The 18,770-nt window shown below is 42.6% G+C and overlaps 2 protein-coding genes and 1 non-coding gene across 4 annotated transcripts; 1 reads left to right on the top strand and 2 right to left on the bottom strand.

The window, feature by feature from the left end:
* Positions 1-2,640: 2,640 nt before the first annotated feature.
* On the bottom strand, positions 2,641-2,714 carry TRNAV-AAC (transfer RNA valine (anticodon AAC)). Its single transcript has one exon. It is a non-coding gene; the product is annotated as a tRNA-Val (tRNA).
* A 92-nt stretch (positions 2,715-2,806) lies between these two features.
* LOC135676726 (THO complex subunit 4A-like) lies at positions 2,807-6,337 on the top strand. Its single transcript, XM_065188213.1, has 5 exons — positions 2,807-3,074; positions 3,178-3,324; positions 4,247-4,315; positions 4,395-4,570; positions 5,921-6,337. The coding sequence occupies exons 1-5, from the start codon at positions 2,916-2,918 to the stop codon at positions 6,075-6,077; spliced, it is 708 nt and encodes a 235-aa protein (XP_065044285.1). The 5' UTR covers positions 2,807-2,915; the 3' UTR covers positions 6,078-6,337.
* Positions 6,338-8,843: 2,506 nt separating this feature from the next.
* LOC135676725 (glutathione hydrolase 3-like) lies at positions 8,844-13,828 on the bottom strand. Of its 2 annotated transcripts, XM_065188211.1 has the most exons (8): positions 13,571-13,797; positions 13,146-13,492; positions 11,638-12,156; positions 11,315-11,553; positions 10,731-10,995; positions 10,381-10,518; positions 9,559-9,617; positions 8,844-9,284 (listed from the first exon to the last, which is right to left on the bottom strand). In XM_065188211.1, exons 1-8 carry the CDS (start codon positions 13,668-13,670, stop codon positions 9,050-9,052), a joined length of 1,902 nt encoding a protein of 633 aa, XP_065044283.1. In that variant the 5' UTR covers positions 13,671-13,797; the 3' UTR covers positions 8,844-9,049. The 2 variants fall into 2 exon arrangements, with proteins under 2 accessions (XP_065044283.1, XP_065044284.1); XM_065188212.1 differs by lacking the exon at positions 9,559-9,617 and having other exon boundaries at positions 13,571-13,828.
* Positions 13,829-18,770: the final 4,942 nt, after the last annotated feature.

Genomic DNA, 18,770 nt, shown 5'->3' with positions numbered 1-18,770 from the left:
TCAAGTTTAGGACTAGCGAGTATCAAGTCGGGGGCCGAACTGCACGACTCGGGTAAAGACTGGACCTGTTGGCCGAGTGACTGATCTCGAGCTCAGGTTTAGGACTGGCGAGTCACAAGTCAGGGGCCGAGCTACGCGACTCGGGTACAGACTAGACCTGTTGGTCGAGTGATTAATCTCGGGCTCAGGTTTAGGACTAGCGAGTCATAAGTCGAGGGTCGAGTTGCGTGACTTGGGTAAAGACTGAACCTATTGGCCGAGTGACTGATCTCGGGCTCAGGTTTAGGACTGGCGAGTCGCAGGTCGAGGGCCGAGCTGCACGACTCGAGTAAAGATTGGACATGTTGGGCGAGTGATTGATCTCGAGCTCAAGTTTAGGATTAACGAGTAGTAAGTCGAGGGTCGAGCTGTGCGACTCGGGTAAAGACTAGACCCGTTGGCCGAGTGAGTGATCTCGGGCTTAGGTTTAGGACTGGCGAGTCGTAAGTTGGGGGTCGAGCTATGCGACTCGGGTAAAGACTGGACCTGTTGGCTAAGTGACTGATCTCGGGCTCAGGTTTATGACTGGTGAGTCGCAAGTCGGGGGCCGAACTGCACGACTCTGGTAAAGACTGGACTAGTTGGCCGAGTGACTGATCTCGAGCTCAGGTTTAGGACTTGGTAGTCACAAGCTGGGGGTCGAGCTGCGTGACTCGGGTAAAAACTAGACCTATTGGCTGAGTGACTGATCTCGGGCTCAAGTTTAAGACTGGCGAGTCGCAAGTCGAGGGCCGAGCTGCACGACTCGGGTAAAGACTGAACCTGTTGGCCAAGTAACTGATCTCGGGCTCAGGTTTAGGACTGGAGTGTCATTGGGTGGCACGCCGAGGTGCACGTGTGTGCCACCATGCTACGTGGCATGTCGAGTGGAGCGACACAGGCTATAGCGGGAGATCTCCTTGGATTCCCCCAGATTCTCTAGTCTTGGAGCTCCCGTCGAAAGACTGCTCGTGACAAGAGGCCTCCCTTCCAGAAGCCACTCGTGATGAGAGATCTCCCGCCAGAAATCGCTCGTGATAGGAAACTTCCCGCCAAAGCCTACGTCGCTCCACTCGGCATGCCACATGGCACGTGCGTGCGCCCCGGTGCGCCACCCAACGACTCGCTAGTCCTAAACCTGAGCCCGAGATCAGTCACTTGGCCAACAGGTCCAGTCTTTACCTGAGTCATGCAGTTTGGCCCCCTAATTATGACTCACCAGTCCTAAACCTGAGCCTGAGATCAGTCACTCGGCCAACAGGTCTAGTCTTTACCCTAGTCGCGCAGCTCAGCCCTCGACTTACGACTCGTCAGTCCTAAACCTAAGCCCGAGATCAGTCACTCAGCCAATAGGTCTAGTCTTTACCCGAGTCGCGTAGCTCAGCCCTCGACCTGCGACTCGCCAGTCCTAAACTTGAGCCCGAGATCAGTCACTTGGCCAACAGGTCTAGTCTTTACTTGAGTCGCGTAGCTCGACCCTCGACTTGCGACTCGCTAGTCCTAAACCTGAGTTCGAGATCAGTCACTCGACCAACAGGTCCAGTCTGTACCCTAGTTACGTATCTTGGCCCTCGACTTGCGACTTACCAGTCCTAAACCTGAGCCTGAGATCAGTCACTCTGCCAACAGGTCCGGTCTTTGCTCTAGTCGCATAGCTCAGTCCCCTGACTAGCGACTCGCTAGTACCATCCTACCTGGGCCCAACCGCCCGGCCAGTAATTCTAATCCTGCCAAAAGCACGGGGCATCGCCCGCCAAGCAGCCCCACGACGAACCAGCCCAACTTCCCCTCATGAGCAATCAATACACACGCGGCACTTTGACCCAAGCGTGCCCCTCGCCCTTTCGTAAGGACCCCATGACACGCCTTGGTTGGGGGTAGAAGTGATAAGGTATATTTTGGGCCCTGGTCACGTCATGACCAACGTCGCACCACGCCACTGCCAGGTCAGTAGGAGGAGTACTCCCATACGTCGAGCCGGGTTCCGTACCAAGGTACTCCTCGGTACATCCCGTCCAAGAAAGCTCGAGACGACGATCGCACAAAGATACTTCCTCTTCCCTCGAGGATCGACCGCCACACCAAACCCGCGTACGACGGACCCTTGTATAGTAGTATAAAAACCCATAGCTAACATCTAGCCAGAGGAGGAGAAAAGAAAACAGAACCAAACACTAACTCACTCGTTGAGGAGCCAAAGTCGGTAACCACCCGATGAGGGCCTTATGTGCAGGAGAGCGGCCACCCCCCGAGCCGTGATCATCCCAACCGAGAGTCGCCAACTAGCTTCCCGATTGAGAGATGCCAATCAACATTCCGACGCCAGTATCCCGTCCTGCAAGCGTGATCGACCTCGGCAACCAGCTCAACCCACCGAAGACTCCCGACATCGACCCGCGGGCTGAGCCGTACTGACTCACCAGCCACAACGCATTAGTTCATAAATAATGAGTGCTTTTTAGGGAATTCATCCAAAATTATTTCAAAAAATATATATATATATTATAAAAATTCATTCCAAATATATATAAAAAACATATTCCAAAATTATAAAATATAGAAAAAATTATTGTTTTGCAAAACTATGGGATCTTAACATATATAAAAAATAATATATTTTGATGGCGTCGCCCGGACTCGAACCGGAGACCTTCAGTGTGTTAGACTGACGTGATAACCAACTACACCACGACACCTTTGATAGGTGGATGTAATTACATTTTCTTTAAATAAATAAATAATATAATAGATTCTACATAATTTAAGACCATCTCGCCTGTCCCACTTTCTTCGAAACCCTCGCCACCCCCTTCTCGATCACATCTCGTAACCTCTCCCCTCCCCCACTCACTTTCTTCGATTTCCTCAGCCGCCGCCCCGTACTCGATCGATCGGAGATGTCGAGCGCCCTGGACATGTCCCTCGACGACATCATCAAGAACAACAAGAAGTCCACCCCCGGGGGCCGCGGGCGAGGCCGTGGATCTGCCGCCGGACCTGCCCGACGCGTTCCCAATCGGTCGGCGAACCGATCCGGCCCCTATTCAGTCGCGAAGGTACGCTTTATGGTTCCGTAGACCCTGCGATCTTTGATCTTCGCCGGTCAGGTCGAAACGTGTCCTCTGATTTTAGGGTTTCCCGCTTTGATCTTCGATTCAGGCTCCCGATTCGGCGTGGCAGCATGACAAGTACGCCGCTCAGACGGGTGCGCTCCCTGCTCCTGCTGGTAGGGCTTCCTCCATAGAGACCGGCACCAAGCTCTATATTTCCAACTTGGAATATGGGGTTTCGAATGAAGATATCAAGGTGATATTCGTATTCTTGTTGTTTGTCCTTTCTGATCTGATATTTTTGTTGGTGGATCTGAATCTTGATATCTTGTCTTCAGATTGTCAAAGTTGTTTTGTTGAATGCCCGACGAGCTTCATGTTTTTGCCTATGATTCGTTTTTGTGCACTCTTTCTTTTCTAGCAAGATATGTGGATCTGTTGTTCTATCACATAAATTACCTGGATTGGATTTTCTGGTGCTATGATCCGGACATTTTTCAGACCGGCTCAAACATTCATGTGAGTATTAAGAGGGAATACCTTCTCAGAACCCAACATATGGTAGCTTGTAGGGTTAGACAGAACAAGAGACGGGGTTTATGAAAAATGGTTATAGCATCTGGATACCCAAAAAAAAAAGAGAAAGAATTGTTCTTTTTATTATCTCAGGGTGCTTGAATTATTGAGTCACTGTTTGGTAGCTAGATCCTGTTTTCTGAATTTTGTGAACCATTATCCATTGAAAAACTGCTAGTTAAGTTTCTTGATCTTTACTGGAAATTTCAGGCTACACGTTTTTACGAAACAAGTAGGCTTCTCGAATTTGTAAAGAAATGTTCTTTTTGTAAAGCAAGAATTATGGCAGAAAAATGATAATCAAGAAATGATGGTAAAACATTGGATGTGTTTGTTTGTCTAAAATATTTTCTGTGTATTTCACTGGAATTCTGACATCTTTCTTGTAGATGAATGTACGTTTGTTTCTATGTATCATGTTTATTTATGGTTTCATTTTACAGAAAACAAATATTGGTGCAATTTGTAAGATACATGCATGTGTGAGTTTGGATACTTGTTCAAATTTCATATAGGAAGAGAATTCTTTTCTCTACTTTTTCCTATATTCCAATTCTTGGTTTTCTGCATTTGTTTAAGTTGTTATGTTTTATTTGTTCCAGGAGCTTTTTTCAGAGGTTGGTGATCTGAAGCGCTATTCAATAAATTATGACCGAAGTGGAAGATCTAAGGTATTTCTTCAGCTTGACTGAGGTTCTTGGGTTTCAACATAGTTGTCTTCATCTCATTCTTGGAAAAAAAAAAATCAAGGGAACGGCTGAAGTTGTCTTTTCGAGGCGGGCAGATGCTTTAGCAGCTGTTAAGAGATACAACAATGTGCTGCTTGATGGAAAACCAATGAAAATAGAAGTTATCGGAACGAACATTTCAACACCGGCTGCTATCCCTCAATCTGTCTTTGGAAACTTTAATGGCTCTTCCAAAAGGTCTGTTTTCTTGCTTCATGAGATGCCAGATTTAATCTGTCTATTGTTTGTTTGAATATGGTGTTTGAAAGATGACTAAGTTTGTGATTGTTCATATTTTTACATTATATATTCTTGGACTATAAGATTGATCAAGGTAAAAAAAAAAAGGATTAATCAAGGTATTTGAGATGTGTACATACTTGACTGCATCTGCCTATTATCATCTTTCTGTTACCCAGCATTTTATGATTATGGCTCATTATATCCATTGTTTCCAAAGTTTAAACTTTTTGGACATATATGTTTCATAAAGTAGAGTTATTTTTACAAAGGGTTCTGAGTCTTGTCTCAGATGTAATATTGCCTTGATGTACATTTGTTAAGATCAACACTTGATGCCGCAGATTGTTTTGAAGAATGTGAAAAATATAAGATATTCCTGGTACAGGTCAGGTCCAATCCTCAAGAAAAGGTGAGGTTTGACTAGGTTCCACTTGAATTGCATATTTTGGGGTTGGATATCAATTAGCACTTCTTCTGTGAATTATGGTGGTCACAATGGAGGAAGCACGAAAGAGAAGCCTACATAACCTAGGTACTCATGGGGGTGGCAGCATAAACAGCACATGGAAAAGGAGAGATAATATGATACAGAGAGATATTGGTTCATCAAAAATGTTCTTTCATTGGGTCCATTTTACAGATGGATGTTCGTTGTTGCCAAGTGCTATAGAATTAAATAACAGTATTTTCCATTTACTTTGGACTCTTGACCAATTGAGTAAAATGTATTTTTACATCTCAGGCTGAATCATCTCCTTTAGAAACTTCAAGCTAACATATTAGGGGCAATTGTGTGGTGATAATGATATACTTCCATCTATCTTATACTCAAAATCATTGTTGAAATCATATCCTGTAAGAATATTACAATCATACTTGAAACCATTTTGAACATAGAACACCATTTTTGGAATAACCGATCATGTTGATACCAACTACTAACAGTGACAAAAAAACGTCAGTTCTCCAGAAAAAAGACTAAGTTTTTGTTTTTTTATTTCTCTGCATGTATATTAGGTAATGTTTATTATACCTAAGCGTATAATTTGTTTTCTTGCCTTCAATGAATCCAACACCCAGTTGATATGTTGTAGTTTGGCTGATTTATATCACAATGCTTTACTCACAGATTCTAATTATCTTTTTAGAGATCATGTGCTTGTTTCATAGATTTGTTTTTCACACACCTAGCTGTTCCATTCAATTCTTAAATGAAACAACACATAAATAACTTAGTTAGCTTAACATTTCTGCCATCTCTGTTTCAATTAACATGAGTCTTCTTAACTTGCTTTTGAATTGCAGCACTGGACCAGGAAGGGGTTCTACAGGGCCACAAGGTGGTGGCCGTGGAAGAGGGAGAGGCCGTGGTCGAGGCAAAGGCCGCGGTGAACCAGTTTCTGCTGACGCACTTGATGCTGATTTGGATAAGTACCATGCAGAAGCAATGCAAACCAACTGAACACTTCTAGCTGGCTTCTTTGGTTTACAATCGCTTGCTTGATGCTGCTCAATACTTTTACTGTTCTTCAAGCATGCATATTGTAGGAATTGAAGATGATACTGTTAAAGCACTTACTCGGTTTTGGGGCTTTCATTTTCATATTGTTATTGCTTTATGACTTCTACTTGCTACTGGGGTTAAAGACATAAAGTGAACATCTGGTGTCTGTTCTTAGCAGTCATTCATTTGGTTGGTCAAGCTTCTTTCTCTTTACTTTATATTTGCGGCTCGATGTCGTTGTTATACAAACTGGTAGAGCTGGACTTTCCATGGAGAACCTGCATGATAAGTATTTTTGCAGCCATAAGCTGGGCAGCCTGCATCACATGAAGGTATGTAATCTGATTAAATTTGCAATTTGATTTTGTAGATGCTGAATAAACTAATCTTTTGTTGTTTCTGAACATACTGAATGTTGTTACATTGATTCTTTGGATAGGTGGGCCCTGTGAATCCTCCATTTGTAAGAAAGCTTTCCCCTTCAACGTACTTGGAGTTCATTTAAGCTATCTGGTCATTTGTGGTGTGTGGTTTCTTTGTTCAACCGAAGACCATGTGCTGCACTTATGTTTCAATTTGATAGTCCTTTAGTCAGTGTTAATACTATGATGATACATGGTACTGATTGGGTTCTGTGGAAGTATCAGTTAAGAGAAGCTTGCTGCTTGTGGAATTGCATCAGTTTGGGATGCCACAGAAACATGTTTTCATGACTGACTATATTCTTCTAGGTGTCTAGTGTCGATGTAGTATCGGCTCCAAATTTTTTTGATGGAAATATAGGTGATGCTAAAGGATGGTTAGTTTTTGGGTGGCCCTGGATTCGGGATGGAGTGAGTTGTTGGTCACATAATTGGTGTGTTTCTCAAGGATGTTCATCAATTCACTACCATGCTGGAAAGAGGGGAGTGAAGGGAGTATTCATGGCTGATGTTCTTCCAACTGGAAATCCATCATGGCCTGGTAAATGGTCAACCCTGCTCAAAGTAGATATCATTTTTCTGGTTGGAACTTTTGCAGCTCAAAGTGTTATGGAATACGAAGTATTCCTTATAATTTTATGTCCTAGTAACTTGAAAGGATTATCAAAGTGTGGATTTATTTTATAACCAAACTTGGAAACGGAGAATATAGAAAAAGACCTTGACCGTGTGGAGATGTCTATACGCCATCAGATTTAGCTGCAGAAGGTTCTAATGGATTGCAGACCTGCTACTTGGGCCTTTCATCATGCCTAATATTTTTGTGCATGAACTGGTCTAACTTGGCACCTCAGTGCTTCTACTTGCATCACACTGCTGAAGTTCTACACAATTCTTCCCAGATGTTTTGTAGCTTTTGTTAGCAGTGTTACATTTTTCTATTTAGTTAGGCAATTAGCCGGCAAGAAGATGGTCATGGTCATGTTAGCTAAAGGGCTTTGTTGAAGTCATGCTTTTTTAAGGCAGATGACATAATACTCTATGATGCTTGGCAATTCTGCAGAATCAGCTTGTCTGGTAAGTTATTTTGCACTTTTTGGTGATATAGTTTTTGCAAAATATCTTCCTATTTCGATCTGCATGCATGTTGTTGGCTTTGTTGTGCATGTTGACATTCTATCTCGACGATATTGAGTGCATGCTGTCTGAGTATTCAGGACAGGCGTGGCTTTTTGTTTTGCATTTTTCTTTTTGTTGTTGCATTGACATTCACTTTTGCCTGCGGCTAAATTCTGGTCATGTCAGCCCATTAGAATTGGTGCCTTGTATCGTGTGTTGATCTGGTTTTCTTTTTAACCATATAGCTTGCATGATGTCTGTAATGTGTCTTGATGGTTTTATAGCCATATGCTGTCTCTTTGCATTTCATGATAGGCAACATATGGAACTTGGGTTTTCACAGAGAATGGGACCAAGTTTGGATCCACATACGATGCATAATACTTAGAAGGTGGACGTGGGAGGTGTATATGTCGATCCAGTGATTTATGTGAATTATATGATACAAAAAAACCCATACTCTTGTAGGCAGATCATTTGGGGTTCAACTATTGAATTGTTTGCATTCGCATGTTAATTCTGCATCTTAAATTTCTTTAACAAGTTCGTATGATATTTCGGATCACGCTAACTGTTACGACAAATCCTTTCATGTTTCGACAAATATTATGCTGTTAGTAAAATCACTGGAATCAGTGTACGTACCCGGAGGTTCCTCGGGGCTTGCGTTGTCCTCGTATCTGCCGCATGGGATGTGGCGTGATGTGATGCGTCGGGTGGGGAATTTGAGACGGAACAGGAGATCGGTGACATTAATAGAGTGTTGAATTGAAATAATCTGAACAGCGAGAGTATATAATCGCCGAGGCTAAAACCATGGATCTGCACTTATATTAAACTTAGATCATCTAAGTACAAGTTTTGTGGAAAAGATCCTGAACCGAACATATATACCGAAGCGTCATTAATAGATGGTAGCAACCCTGTCCAGCATACAACTTGATTGTTTGCACCGAAAACAACGATAAAGTGATAATATCTCAATTATTTGTAGTCAATATATGGATCTGTTGTTGCCGTCATTGACGTCTATAAAGGCGCTCGTATCTTAGTTAAAGTGTCTAATATTTGTGTTTATTATTTTTATTCGTGTACGTCTGCTCATCCTGACCATGCCATCATGCAAATAGATCTCAAAAAGCAGCTTAAAATTGGTACCAATTATTCGCCCTAGCTTGGGATCTGTAGAACTCCTATTATGTTACTGGTATGTGATTATATTTAACCATGCGGTTAACATGTAATGCTATCTTTCATCGTTATTTTCAGAGGCACTGCACACGTAATGGGAGAGAGAGAGAGAGAGAGATTGATTGATTGCTGCAACTTAAAATTCCGTCTGCTATAGTGCCGCTGGACTTCCGTCTTTACGAGGATCGCTGACCGCAATTAGCCGCCCGTGGAAGACACCGTCGCCGTTCTTCGCTTTACTATCTGTTTTCCGCTGCATGTTCGGCACCCGCTCGTGAAGGTTGTGTACGACAAGCTGGGAGACAGCACCCAATGATAGACTGCGGAGGACGTGACCCCTCTGCTCCAGAAACAGCTTCCCCTCGTTTGCAAACTCAATGTGCTCCCCGTCGATCGCTGTGAAGTTCTCGTAGAGCACCTCGTTTGGAATGAGCTGCAGTGCAGAGATTATTAGACTCAAACAATTTCAGTAGAAGTTTGAACCATAAGCTAATGTACAGATTATTAAGAGAATATTCATGTGATTGATAGAGTTGATGACATATTGGGTTTGACCTATAACTTCCTCGTTTTCTCCTCTTTCTTCTTTTTCCGAGGTTTTTTTCAGTTTCTTATTGACAATATGCGACGGCATTCTGCCTAAATAGTAGACACAGGTGATAAATAAGAGAATACTAAAAATTAACCTATTAGATTTAGCAAGATACCTATTAGATTTAGATCGAATAGAATGATTTTGCCGTATCCAGAATAATACCAATCCAACCTATTTCATGAAGAAAATGTAACCAATTAACCAACCAATAAAACTACTTGTTACAAATAACATCTTGTTGTTGCATCGAAACATATAAATGTTGACTAATCTGGCTATCGTTGAACTTGGTAAAATGAAATGGTTGAATAATTAAAAAAAAGAGATTATTCAGGAATACACATTGAATGCTGAGATTACGCATTGAATTTCTGGTAGTAGACCCATAATAAAAAAAGTTAACAATCTGAAGCTTTTTGAGTTGTATTGATGTTTAATTTCATATATGCTAGCCTTGATTAGCTTAACTCAAGTTTGTCATCGTGGATTTGAAAATCTTAACGGGCCACCAGTTCTCAAAAGAATGAGTCAAAATTTTATAAAAAGTACAAAAAAAAGTTGGTCGTTGATTATAGCCGATAAAAGTTTAGAGAATATTTATGTTTAAGAGACTGAAAGATGACTAAAGAATACCCATACATTGTTAAATATAAAATATTAAAAGAATCAAGATGGTAAGATGACGGTCATATCCTAATCCTGTGTTCAAAATATAACAGGCCTAAACCACTCATGTTAACCCGGATCAATTTGATTTAAACTTATCATCATTGATTACACTAATCTATACTTTTGATCACCCCATTCTGAAATTGTTGGCTTATAAATGTGATTCAGGTTAGATGCATATTCTATATAAGCAAGGAAAAAAAAAGACTATATAAGCAATGCTTTGTTGGCCAGCAGAAATGTTGTAAGGAGCAGAAAGAATAACCGTGTGGAAGACCCTCGGATGCTGAACAGCTTTTAGTGGCTCCATTCTCAGTATGAAGTGGTTCAGGAAAACCTGCACAACTGCCGGAATTATATTAACTCCACCACTGGCCCCAACAACTCCGGCAAGCTGATCGTCCTGAACACAAAACAGCCACCACACTCGATTTCAGTAAGTTGCATAGTACAATTGAACTTTGCACAAGTTTTCATCAAGATAATAATGTATCATATATTTTAGCAGAGCAGTACTACTTAATCCGCTAAGTCTTCCTCAGTATCTGATCAGTAGAAGTCATCAATGTATAGCAGCAGTGCACCAAAGGGTTGCCACCACAGAATCATCCTCACCTTTAGGATAATGATAGGTGTCATAGAAGACAATGGTCTCTTTTTTGGCTCAATAAAATTTGCTGGTGCCGGTGGAAGGCGATCGGGAGTAGCTTCCGTCGGCGTCGAGAAGTCATCCATCTCATTGTTCAGCACAATGCCTGTTGACGGCGACATCACCCGAGCCCCAAAATACCAATTCACTGTGGTCGTCAGAGACACCGCATTCCGATCAGAATCCACCACGCACAAATGGCTCGTTCCATGGTCTCTCAACTGGCTCCATCTGAAAACATGCAATAAACTGAGCCAAAGCAGTCTGTTTCTTGCTAACACAACCATGTTTAAGTGTACTGAGATTATAAGGAAAGGAGGATGTGGTGGACATGTATGTTTAGACCTGCATGGGATTTGTTTCAGATGAACTCCAACTATTTCAATGACTCAAACTGATGCATTGTTAACCTATTCAGTTGAATCATGATCAATGTAGTACACCAATCAAGTCCTGATTCAAATCTTTATCATTTCTTTCAATAATTATTGTCTTAACTCCGATGCAACACGAAGAAAAAGAATTAACAAAAAAAAAAAAAAAAAATCACCTTGCCAGATAGTAGGATGGCTCAAATGTGGTACTGTCGTCGATCTTCTGTTGAAGTGTCTGAGCAAAACTTGACGAAAGCATGTCGGAGACGTATTCCTCGACATCAACAAAATCAGGATCCCCGAGATTCATCCTCACGCCAAACATGTGCTTTAGTGCTTCGATAAGCCGGTGGAGACCGAGCAAGCCTTCCACACCTTCTGATGATGACTCGTAGCTCCCTAAAATGTTGAGAACCTATTTGTCATCATCAAAGAGCTGCCCAAATCAAAAATTGCCATTTGGAACTCAAATGCAAAAAAGGGTCACTCGCTCACTCACCAAAGACATCCCCACCGTGCCACTGGAAGGTGGGGGCATACCCAGTATAGTATACCCCATGGCGTTGGCTACCATGGCTTTTGTGACCTTGACCCTGTACTCCTTCAAATCCTCCATCGTTGCAACCCCGCCAGCATTTCTCACATCCTCGATGAACCTTTCACCGATGCTCCCATTGTAGAATGCCTGCGGTCCCTCGGTTGATATCACCTCCAATGCATTGGCGAGTGCAGGATTGTAGCAAGTGTCATTTGTCTGCAGCAATCTCCCATCGGGTGCTAGCACCGCCCGCAACCCAGGGTCTGCAAGTACATCCTCCTCCTTTGTCCTGATGGCATCTGCAAGATAAGGCACGACGAGGAATCCATCTCTTGCGAGGGTTATGGATGGTCGCAAGAGATCCTTCCAGGGAAGCCTTCCGTACTTCAACCAAGCTGTGTGGAGGCCTGCAAGCTCTCCTGGGATTCCCATCGAGAGTGCACCCTTGGACTTGGATGATGGATCATTCTCGTACATGTTCTGTTCAGATTGCAAACGGTGAGATGGTGATCGATTTCCGTGCCGATCACGATGATGCACGCTGTGCTACTTGATGGGGTTCGTGACAGCTTGTTGGCATAGACTTTGAAAAGCATTTATTTGTACATAAACTATGCAGAGAGAGACAGCGTTTGATGAAATGTATTCCAATGTAGAATTTACTGGACTTATCAAACAGGGAAGTGGGAACATGAAATGAAATGTGCATAAGAAAATGTTGATGTGGATATGAGATCGGCAGATGCATGAATAGAAAAGGCAACACAAAGAGTATGACTCGATATAAACTGGGAAATTGCACATTATTTTCTGGGCTTTTACTGTGACACTAATCTAAAGAGGGAGGGCTGCTTACGAGGCATCGCATGCATCATGGTTTGCTTTAAGATTCGGGATGTTTGGAACCGCTTAGCTTAGTTGGGTCCTGTCATTTTTACGATTTTGACACCATCAGCTTTTCCGCACGACTCTGAAAGCCGACGCGACGTCACGAACGATTGCTTTCTCTCATTTTCACAAGTTTCCCCCCCTTCAGCTTCATCATCTTCTGTGCACGCATCTCGATGCACGAGTTGAAGTGGACGTCACCCGCACCGCACAAGAAAGAGGCCAATAAAGTGACGGTGAGCCTCGTCTGTGTGGGCCAACGTGGGGCCGGGTCTCCATCAAGTCCTGTGCTGCCGACCAATTGCATCCACCATCATCGTTATTACCCACTTACATCCAGTGAAGCCTTGACACGTAATAGCGTGAAAGCCAACCTCTACGATGCGTATTGTCTCATCCGTATAATTTACGAAACAAATGTGACTAATAATAAGTTGATGTTGACGAGTGCACCAGTACGACGCACAAAAGTTCTCCGTCCAAAAGCACCAATAACTCATCCGTGGGTTTAATATTGGCCGCAGGATGGAAGGCAAAAATGGATGAGACACGAAAACAACAAGAGACGAGAGAGGCCTAACCTTCGACGCCGCGATAGGGGCCGTCTCGCGGGAATCAATGGCCACGGCCTCACCGGAATCTGCCGATCGGACCACCATGAATGCGCCGCCACCGATCCCGCTTGACACCGGGTGCACCACCCCGAGGCACAGCGCGGCCGCCACGGCCGCGTCGACCGCGTGGCCACCGGCCCGCAGTGCGGCCGCCCCGACCTCCGAGCACCGCCAGTCGTCCGCCGCCACCACCCCCACCTCCGATTCCACTTCCTCCGGGCTCCCCGTCATCCCCCGCCGTTCCCGCCCAATCTTCGCCGCCCGGTCGCGGCCGCCGGGGCCGACGACCACCACGACGAGGAGGATACCCAAGGCTGCAAGAAACCAGAAAAGGCCAGCTCGCTTCAAGTAACACGACGATAGAGTAAGAGGAGCAATGTCGGAGCCGTTACCGATGAGGGCTCCGGCACTGGCGGCGTACCACCAGATCCGCCGCCGGGAGGCGGCACGACGACCGAGGAGGGAGGACCCGAGGTCATCAGGAGTCGCCATGAAACGAGGGCGCCGCGCGTGGAGGAGAGCGGAGGGATATTCTGTCTACCGTGGATTCCTCTCCCCCTGCAATCTGACACCGGGGAGGCGAATATGGAGTAGAGTTACTTAAGTAGCCTCGTGTCCCACTCCACTCGAATACACGGAAAAGCCAGAACGAGTTAATTGCGAGAAAAGGTGGGTTGATATTTTCTTGGTTTCGGGGCCCACGGTCGCGTCGCTGTTCCCCGTACTCTCCTTGACGTGCCACCTAAGAGACGTAACATTTGCTTCCTACGCTTTGTGACGTTCTGCGCGAAGACAAGCAAGGAATCTCTGTGCCCGGTTTCGCTGAGCAGGGATACATAGTTTGTTGGATCCGATCCGATTAGATTGGACCGAATTTGACATATATATATATATATATATATATATAGACAATTAATTTAAGATTCTTAAGTGGGGAAAAAAAATAAAAGATAAACAACACCCATGAGGCCACTTCAACTAGAAGTCTCAACTTTCTAACCATCATTATTATAATCTCAAATATTTTCCTAAGAATATGTTTATAAGAAAATAAAAAATAAAGAAAAGAGAAATTATACTTGTTATATCTAATTTTGGTAAGCTATACACAGACCATTATTGATTGATTCTATATCATGAAGTACGTGGGTCGTGTTACAAGTTGTAGATTGTATAGATTCCTTTGTTTTTTTTTGTTGCAAAAATCATATATATATATATATATACATGTATATATATATATATACACATGTATATATATATATATATACACATGTATATATATATATATATATATATATATATATATGTATATGTATGTATATGTATATGTATATATACATATACATACATATACATATATATATATATATACATGTATATACATGTATATATATATGTATATATATAATATCATTCTTATATAAAAAAAATATATCAACACAATTCAAAATTCATATATATAAAATAAAAAATTAAAATAGTGTTTAAATCTTTCTAAGGTTCAAATCTTTTAGTTAGGAAATCAATCTAGTTTAATTTTTTAATAGTTATCTACTTGTGAATGAGTTTCTAGATTTTCTAATTTGTAACTTTATATTTAGTCAAAAAGAATATAATTGATATCTTTGTCCGTCCAATGTAGCATTGATTTATATGCAAAAAGTGCCTTCTCCTGAGACGAAAATATCATATGATTTTATCTTCACAAAGATCAAAATCAAGAGAGGCTTCCTGAGTTGGTCCTTCTGACACTCAAAATAGTCTCAATATCAACCTTTGTGGATCTATATTCTTGATTTCAGCACCTCAGTTGAATGGTGTGTTTTTATATCTAACCTTGGAGAGGTGGAATATTCTCATGAATATTTCATAGGGGAGGTGGTTTATAGTTTCCCCGAGCTATCCTTTGGGCTCCTGTAAAATATTTCCATGAATATTCAGTAGGAAAGGTAATTTGTAATGGTCTTGAGTTGCCCCTAGTACTCCTATCCACATGGGCAAGTAGGTGGCAAGCTATCTGGGCCTTTTTCTCACAGGTCTTATATAACACTTGCGTGGCAAGTGATGATTGGTCAATTGTATATTTCCTATCATTTTGTCCCTTCCCCCCTCCCAAGGTATGCTTCGGGGCTTTTATAAGAAGGGTTTGAAGTAGTTCGTTTGATATAGGAGTGTTTGGGATCTCGTCTTACGGGTCGGGTTTTCTCGATTCAAATGTTTCGGGTATGTTGGGCTTATGTTTTTGCCATAGTAGATTTCTCTTGACGCAGGTTGAGTTCTCGACTCACACGTCTCGAGCACATTTAGCCTTGAGCCTTTACTATAGTAGATTTCTCTTCACGTGGCTCGGGTTTTCTCGACTTATGTGGCACAAGCATATTTGGCCTTGAGCCTTCATAATAGTAGATCTATCTTGGCATGAGTCGAGTTTTCTTGACTCACGTGTCTCGAGCGGGTTTGGTTTTGTTCCTCCTCCATACTAGATCTTCTACTACAAGTCAAGTTTTCCCGACTCATGCATCTCGGGCACGTTTGGATTTGTGTCTCTATTATAGCGAATCTTCTACCACAGGTCGAGTTTATCGTAGGGGAGGCGGTTTGTAACTGCCCCGAGTTGCCTTTGGGCTTTTTATGGAATATGTCGATGAATATTCAGTCGGGGAGGCGATTTGTAACCACCTCAAACTACCCCTTGGACTCTTGTCCACACGAGTAAACTAGTGGCAGGTTGTTTGGGCCTTTTTTGTAGGGAAATCTATGGGAGACATCACATGCACAGCGGAAGAATAAAAAGAAAAATATTAGATTTTCATAAAAAAGTTTTATCGTCGTGCAAATATTGGTGCATAAAAATCCGTGAAACTAAAAACCATGTGTGAGATAGTTGTGTTACGTAGGGAGATCATATATCCCTAAATTCTTCAAGAACTATGGGAGAGAATAAAAGAAGTCAACTATCTTCATTTCTAGCGGTGATCCACACGGTAGGAGCTACGAAAACGCTCCTCAAATCGCTGCCCAAATCTCCACAGACCCCAAATAGGGGCTGCTGGTTAAGAGAAGGGGAGAGGAGAATAGGAGATGACAGTAAAAAAGGCTTAGCCTATGACCATTTGGTTCCCTCCTATTTATAGAGGTCCCTTGTCAACTTAACCCTAATAGATCATGCCCTATTGGGTACTAGATCTCCATCTAACTACTCAAGCCTCGTAGATTAGTGGATCTCTCTCAAATAATCTCTCGTTGGCTCCTATTGGATCTCATCCATAGGATCCAATAATTCAGGTTTATTGAATATCCATCTAGAATTCTTATCGATACTAGAACTCATAGGGAAGAAAATGGATTTATGGATGGAATCAAATATGCAATATTTACAGAAAAAAAATATTCGGTTATTGGGGAACAATCAATATACTTCTAATGTTGAATCAGGATCAACTAGGATAGAAATAAAGCATTGGGTTGAACTCTTCTTTGGTGTCAAGGTAATAGCTATGAATAGTCATCGACTCCCGGGAAAGGGTAGAAGAATGGGACCTATTATGGGACATACAATGCATTACAGACATATGATCATTATGCCTCAACCAGGTTATTCTATTCCACCTCTTATAGAGAAAAGAACTTAAAAGCAAAATACTTAATAACACGACGATACATTTATATAAAACTTCTACCCTAAGCACACGCAATAGAGCTGTAAACAGTCAAGTGAAATCCAATCCACGAAATAATTTAATCTATGGACAACATAAGATAGGGGCTCCAACGAATATTTCATATCTGAACCTGTACTCGTCGTAACACCTACCATATGTGTGTGACCCTCTAGGCTCAATATCGAGCTATCTTTGAGTCATACCTGTCAGAACTCCTTTTGGCTCAGTGAATTATTATCTTCGTAATAATTCACTTGACTTATCGACTATAGACGTACTAGGCCACTACGCCGCAGTCCCCTATAGTCCCTCATCCATCTAATATCCCAAAGATCGTATATGGGCATGGTGCTATCAAGCCCATATAATTTCTACTCGAATCTCGCTCTAATCGGATTCTCCCGAAGAACTCTTTCTCTCTGAATCCGAATGACCTGGCTAGGGATTTGTCTAAGTAAGAGCATATGAGAAATTCCTCTCATGACACCAAGAGCAGATGATCCTCTATCGATACTCAATAGCCCTCATAAGGTTGGCTGTCACTTCCGATGACCGATTGTGCTAGATCTAGAACTTCTAGGCCTATAAGTCTGATATCAAAGAGTGGAGTACTTATACAAGACATTCTTTGTGTCTCAAATCTATGAATCAGATACACCATTGGGATGATAGAATCAATTTCTAACAATGAGGTATTATCAATCATCTAGTATTCTGTAAGCGAATCAATCAGTGAACTCATTCTTCAATGAGCACCTGCATTGTATCCCTAGTGTCCCCACTCAAGTAGCTATAAGACTAGCCGCCTCCTGTTGAATCTCGGATTTTGTTGGTGAAACCAATTAATAGCGTTTATGATTTAATCTACGTTTTGAGTGACGTAGGAATAACTTTGATCGTGAAGAGACAATTAAAGCAGGAAGAATCAATGTTGGGCTGGAGTGGAATATGTCAAAAGATGGGACGTTGGATCGGAGGAAGGTCGACTTGTCGACAGAAGGCTTCGTGCCATGAGTTTGGGCATCAGGCCTAAAAGAGCGGATATTACGCCAAGGAGATCGGAGTTGCAGAGATCAACATGTCAGAAGATTGGACGTCGGGCCGATGGATCGGTCGACGTATCGACAGAAGGCTTCGGGCCGTGGACTCGGGCATCGGGCCAAGAAGAGCGGGTATTGTGCCAAGGATATCGGAGTTGCGGAGTCAACTGGCCGATTGGGCAATAGGCTGCAGGAAAGGATGATGCGCCGAAGGATTGGACGAAGCGTCAATGAACCAATGACATACCGGACAACATGTGATTAATGCTTTGTAATAATTGCCTAAATCAAAGTAGTTTTAGTTATAATTGGATTGGTTTCTAATGCAATTAAGCCAACTCAATTAGGGGCCAACTGAGCCCAAATTGGGGCTATTTTGGGCCAAGAGAAAGACACATTCAGTGACCCAAAAGTTCGGTCCGGTGGTGGCACCATTAGAGGCTCAGTCTCCTCCAAGGAGACTGTGTTAGACGATAGTACCACCAGATTAGGTGGTGGTACTTCCCAATGTCAAGCGATGGTATCGCCTAGCGTCAGAGGGTATTGGCGGTGGTATCGCCAGACTAGGTGGTGGTACTGCCCAGTGTTAGTGTTGCAGGCGGTAGTACCGCCCAACACAGGCGAGGGTATCGCCAGGACCTAGAAAACCCAGGATGAGACCCTTTTTAGCTCCAATTTTGAAGCTATTTAGGATCTATTAATACCTTAGCTATTCCTACATGGAGGAGCAACGAATTAGAACAAAAGGGGTTGTTATTCTGGGTTATAAAATTACTAAGTGCTCTCCTCCTTGCTTTCTAGTTTTGAGATCATTCAAGAGAGGTGTGAGGCTTATAAGGATTATATTCTAAACTGATAAAAATGAGAAAGAGTGTAAAAGGGTAATT

The sequence above is a fragment of the Musa acuminata genome, chromosome BXJ1-6, assembly GCF_036884655.1.
Source record: "Musa acuminata AAA Group cultivar baxijiao chromosome BXJ1-6, Cavendish_Baxijiao_AAA, whole genome shotgun sequence".
NCBI lineage: Eukaryota > Viridiplantae > Streptophyta > Magnoliopsida > Zingiberales > Musaceae > Musa > Musa acuminata.
This window is presented reverse-complemented; position numbering and strand designations above follow the sequence as displayed.

What these genes read in the sequence shown, in the direction of transcription:
- LOC135676726 (XM_065188213.1), top strand. Translation starts at nt 2,916, where the DNA reads ATGTCGAGCGCCCTGGACATGTCCCTCGACGACATCATCAAGAACAAC. An exon ending in GCCCCTATTCAGTCGCGAAG is followed by an intron (nt 3,075 to 3,177) that starts GTACGCTTTATG and finishes TCTTCGATTCAG; the next exon opens with GCTCCCGATTCGGCGTGGCA. An exon ending in TTTAATGGCTCTTCCAAAAG is followed by an intron (nt 4,571 to 5,920) that starts GTCTGTTTTCTT and finishes TTTGAATTGCAG; the next exon opens with CACTGGACCAGGAAGGGGTT.
- LOC135676725 (XM_065188211.1), bottom strand. Translation starts at nt 13,670, where the DNA reads ATGGCGACTCCTGATGACCTCGGGTCCTCCCTCCTCGGTCGTCGTGCC. An exon ending in CCATCCTACTATCTGGCAAG is followed by an intron (nt 10,996 to 11,314) that starts GTGATTTTTTTT and finishes GCATGTTTTCAG; the next exon opens with ATGGAGCCAGTTGAGAGACC. An exon ending in ATCCGAGGGTCTTCCACACG is followed by an intron (nt 9,618 to 10,380) that starts GTTATTCTTTCT and finishes TTCATGAAATAG; the next exon opens with GTTGGATTGGTATTATTCTG.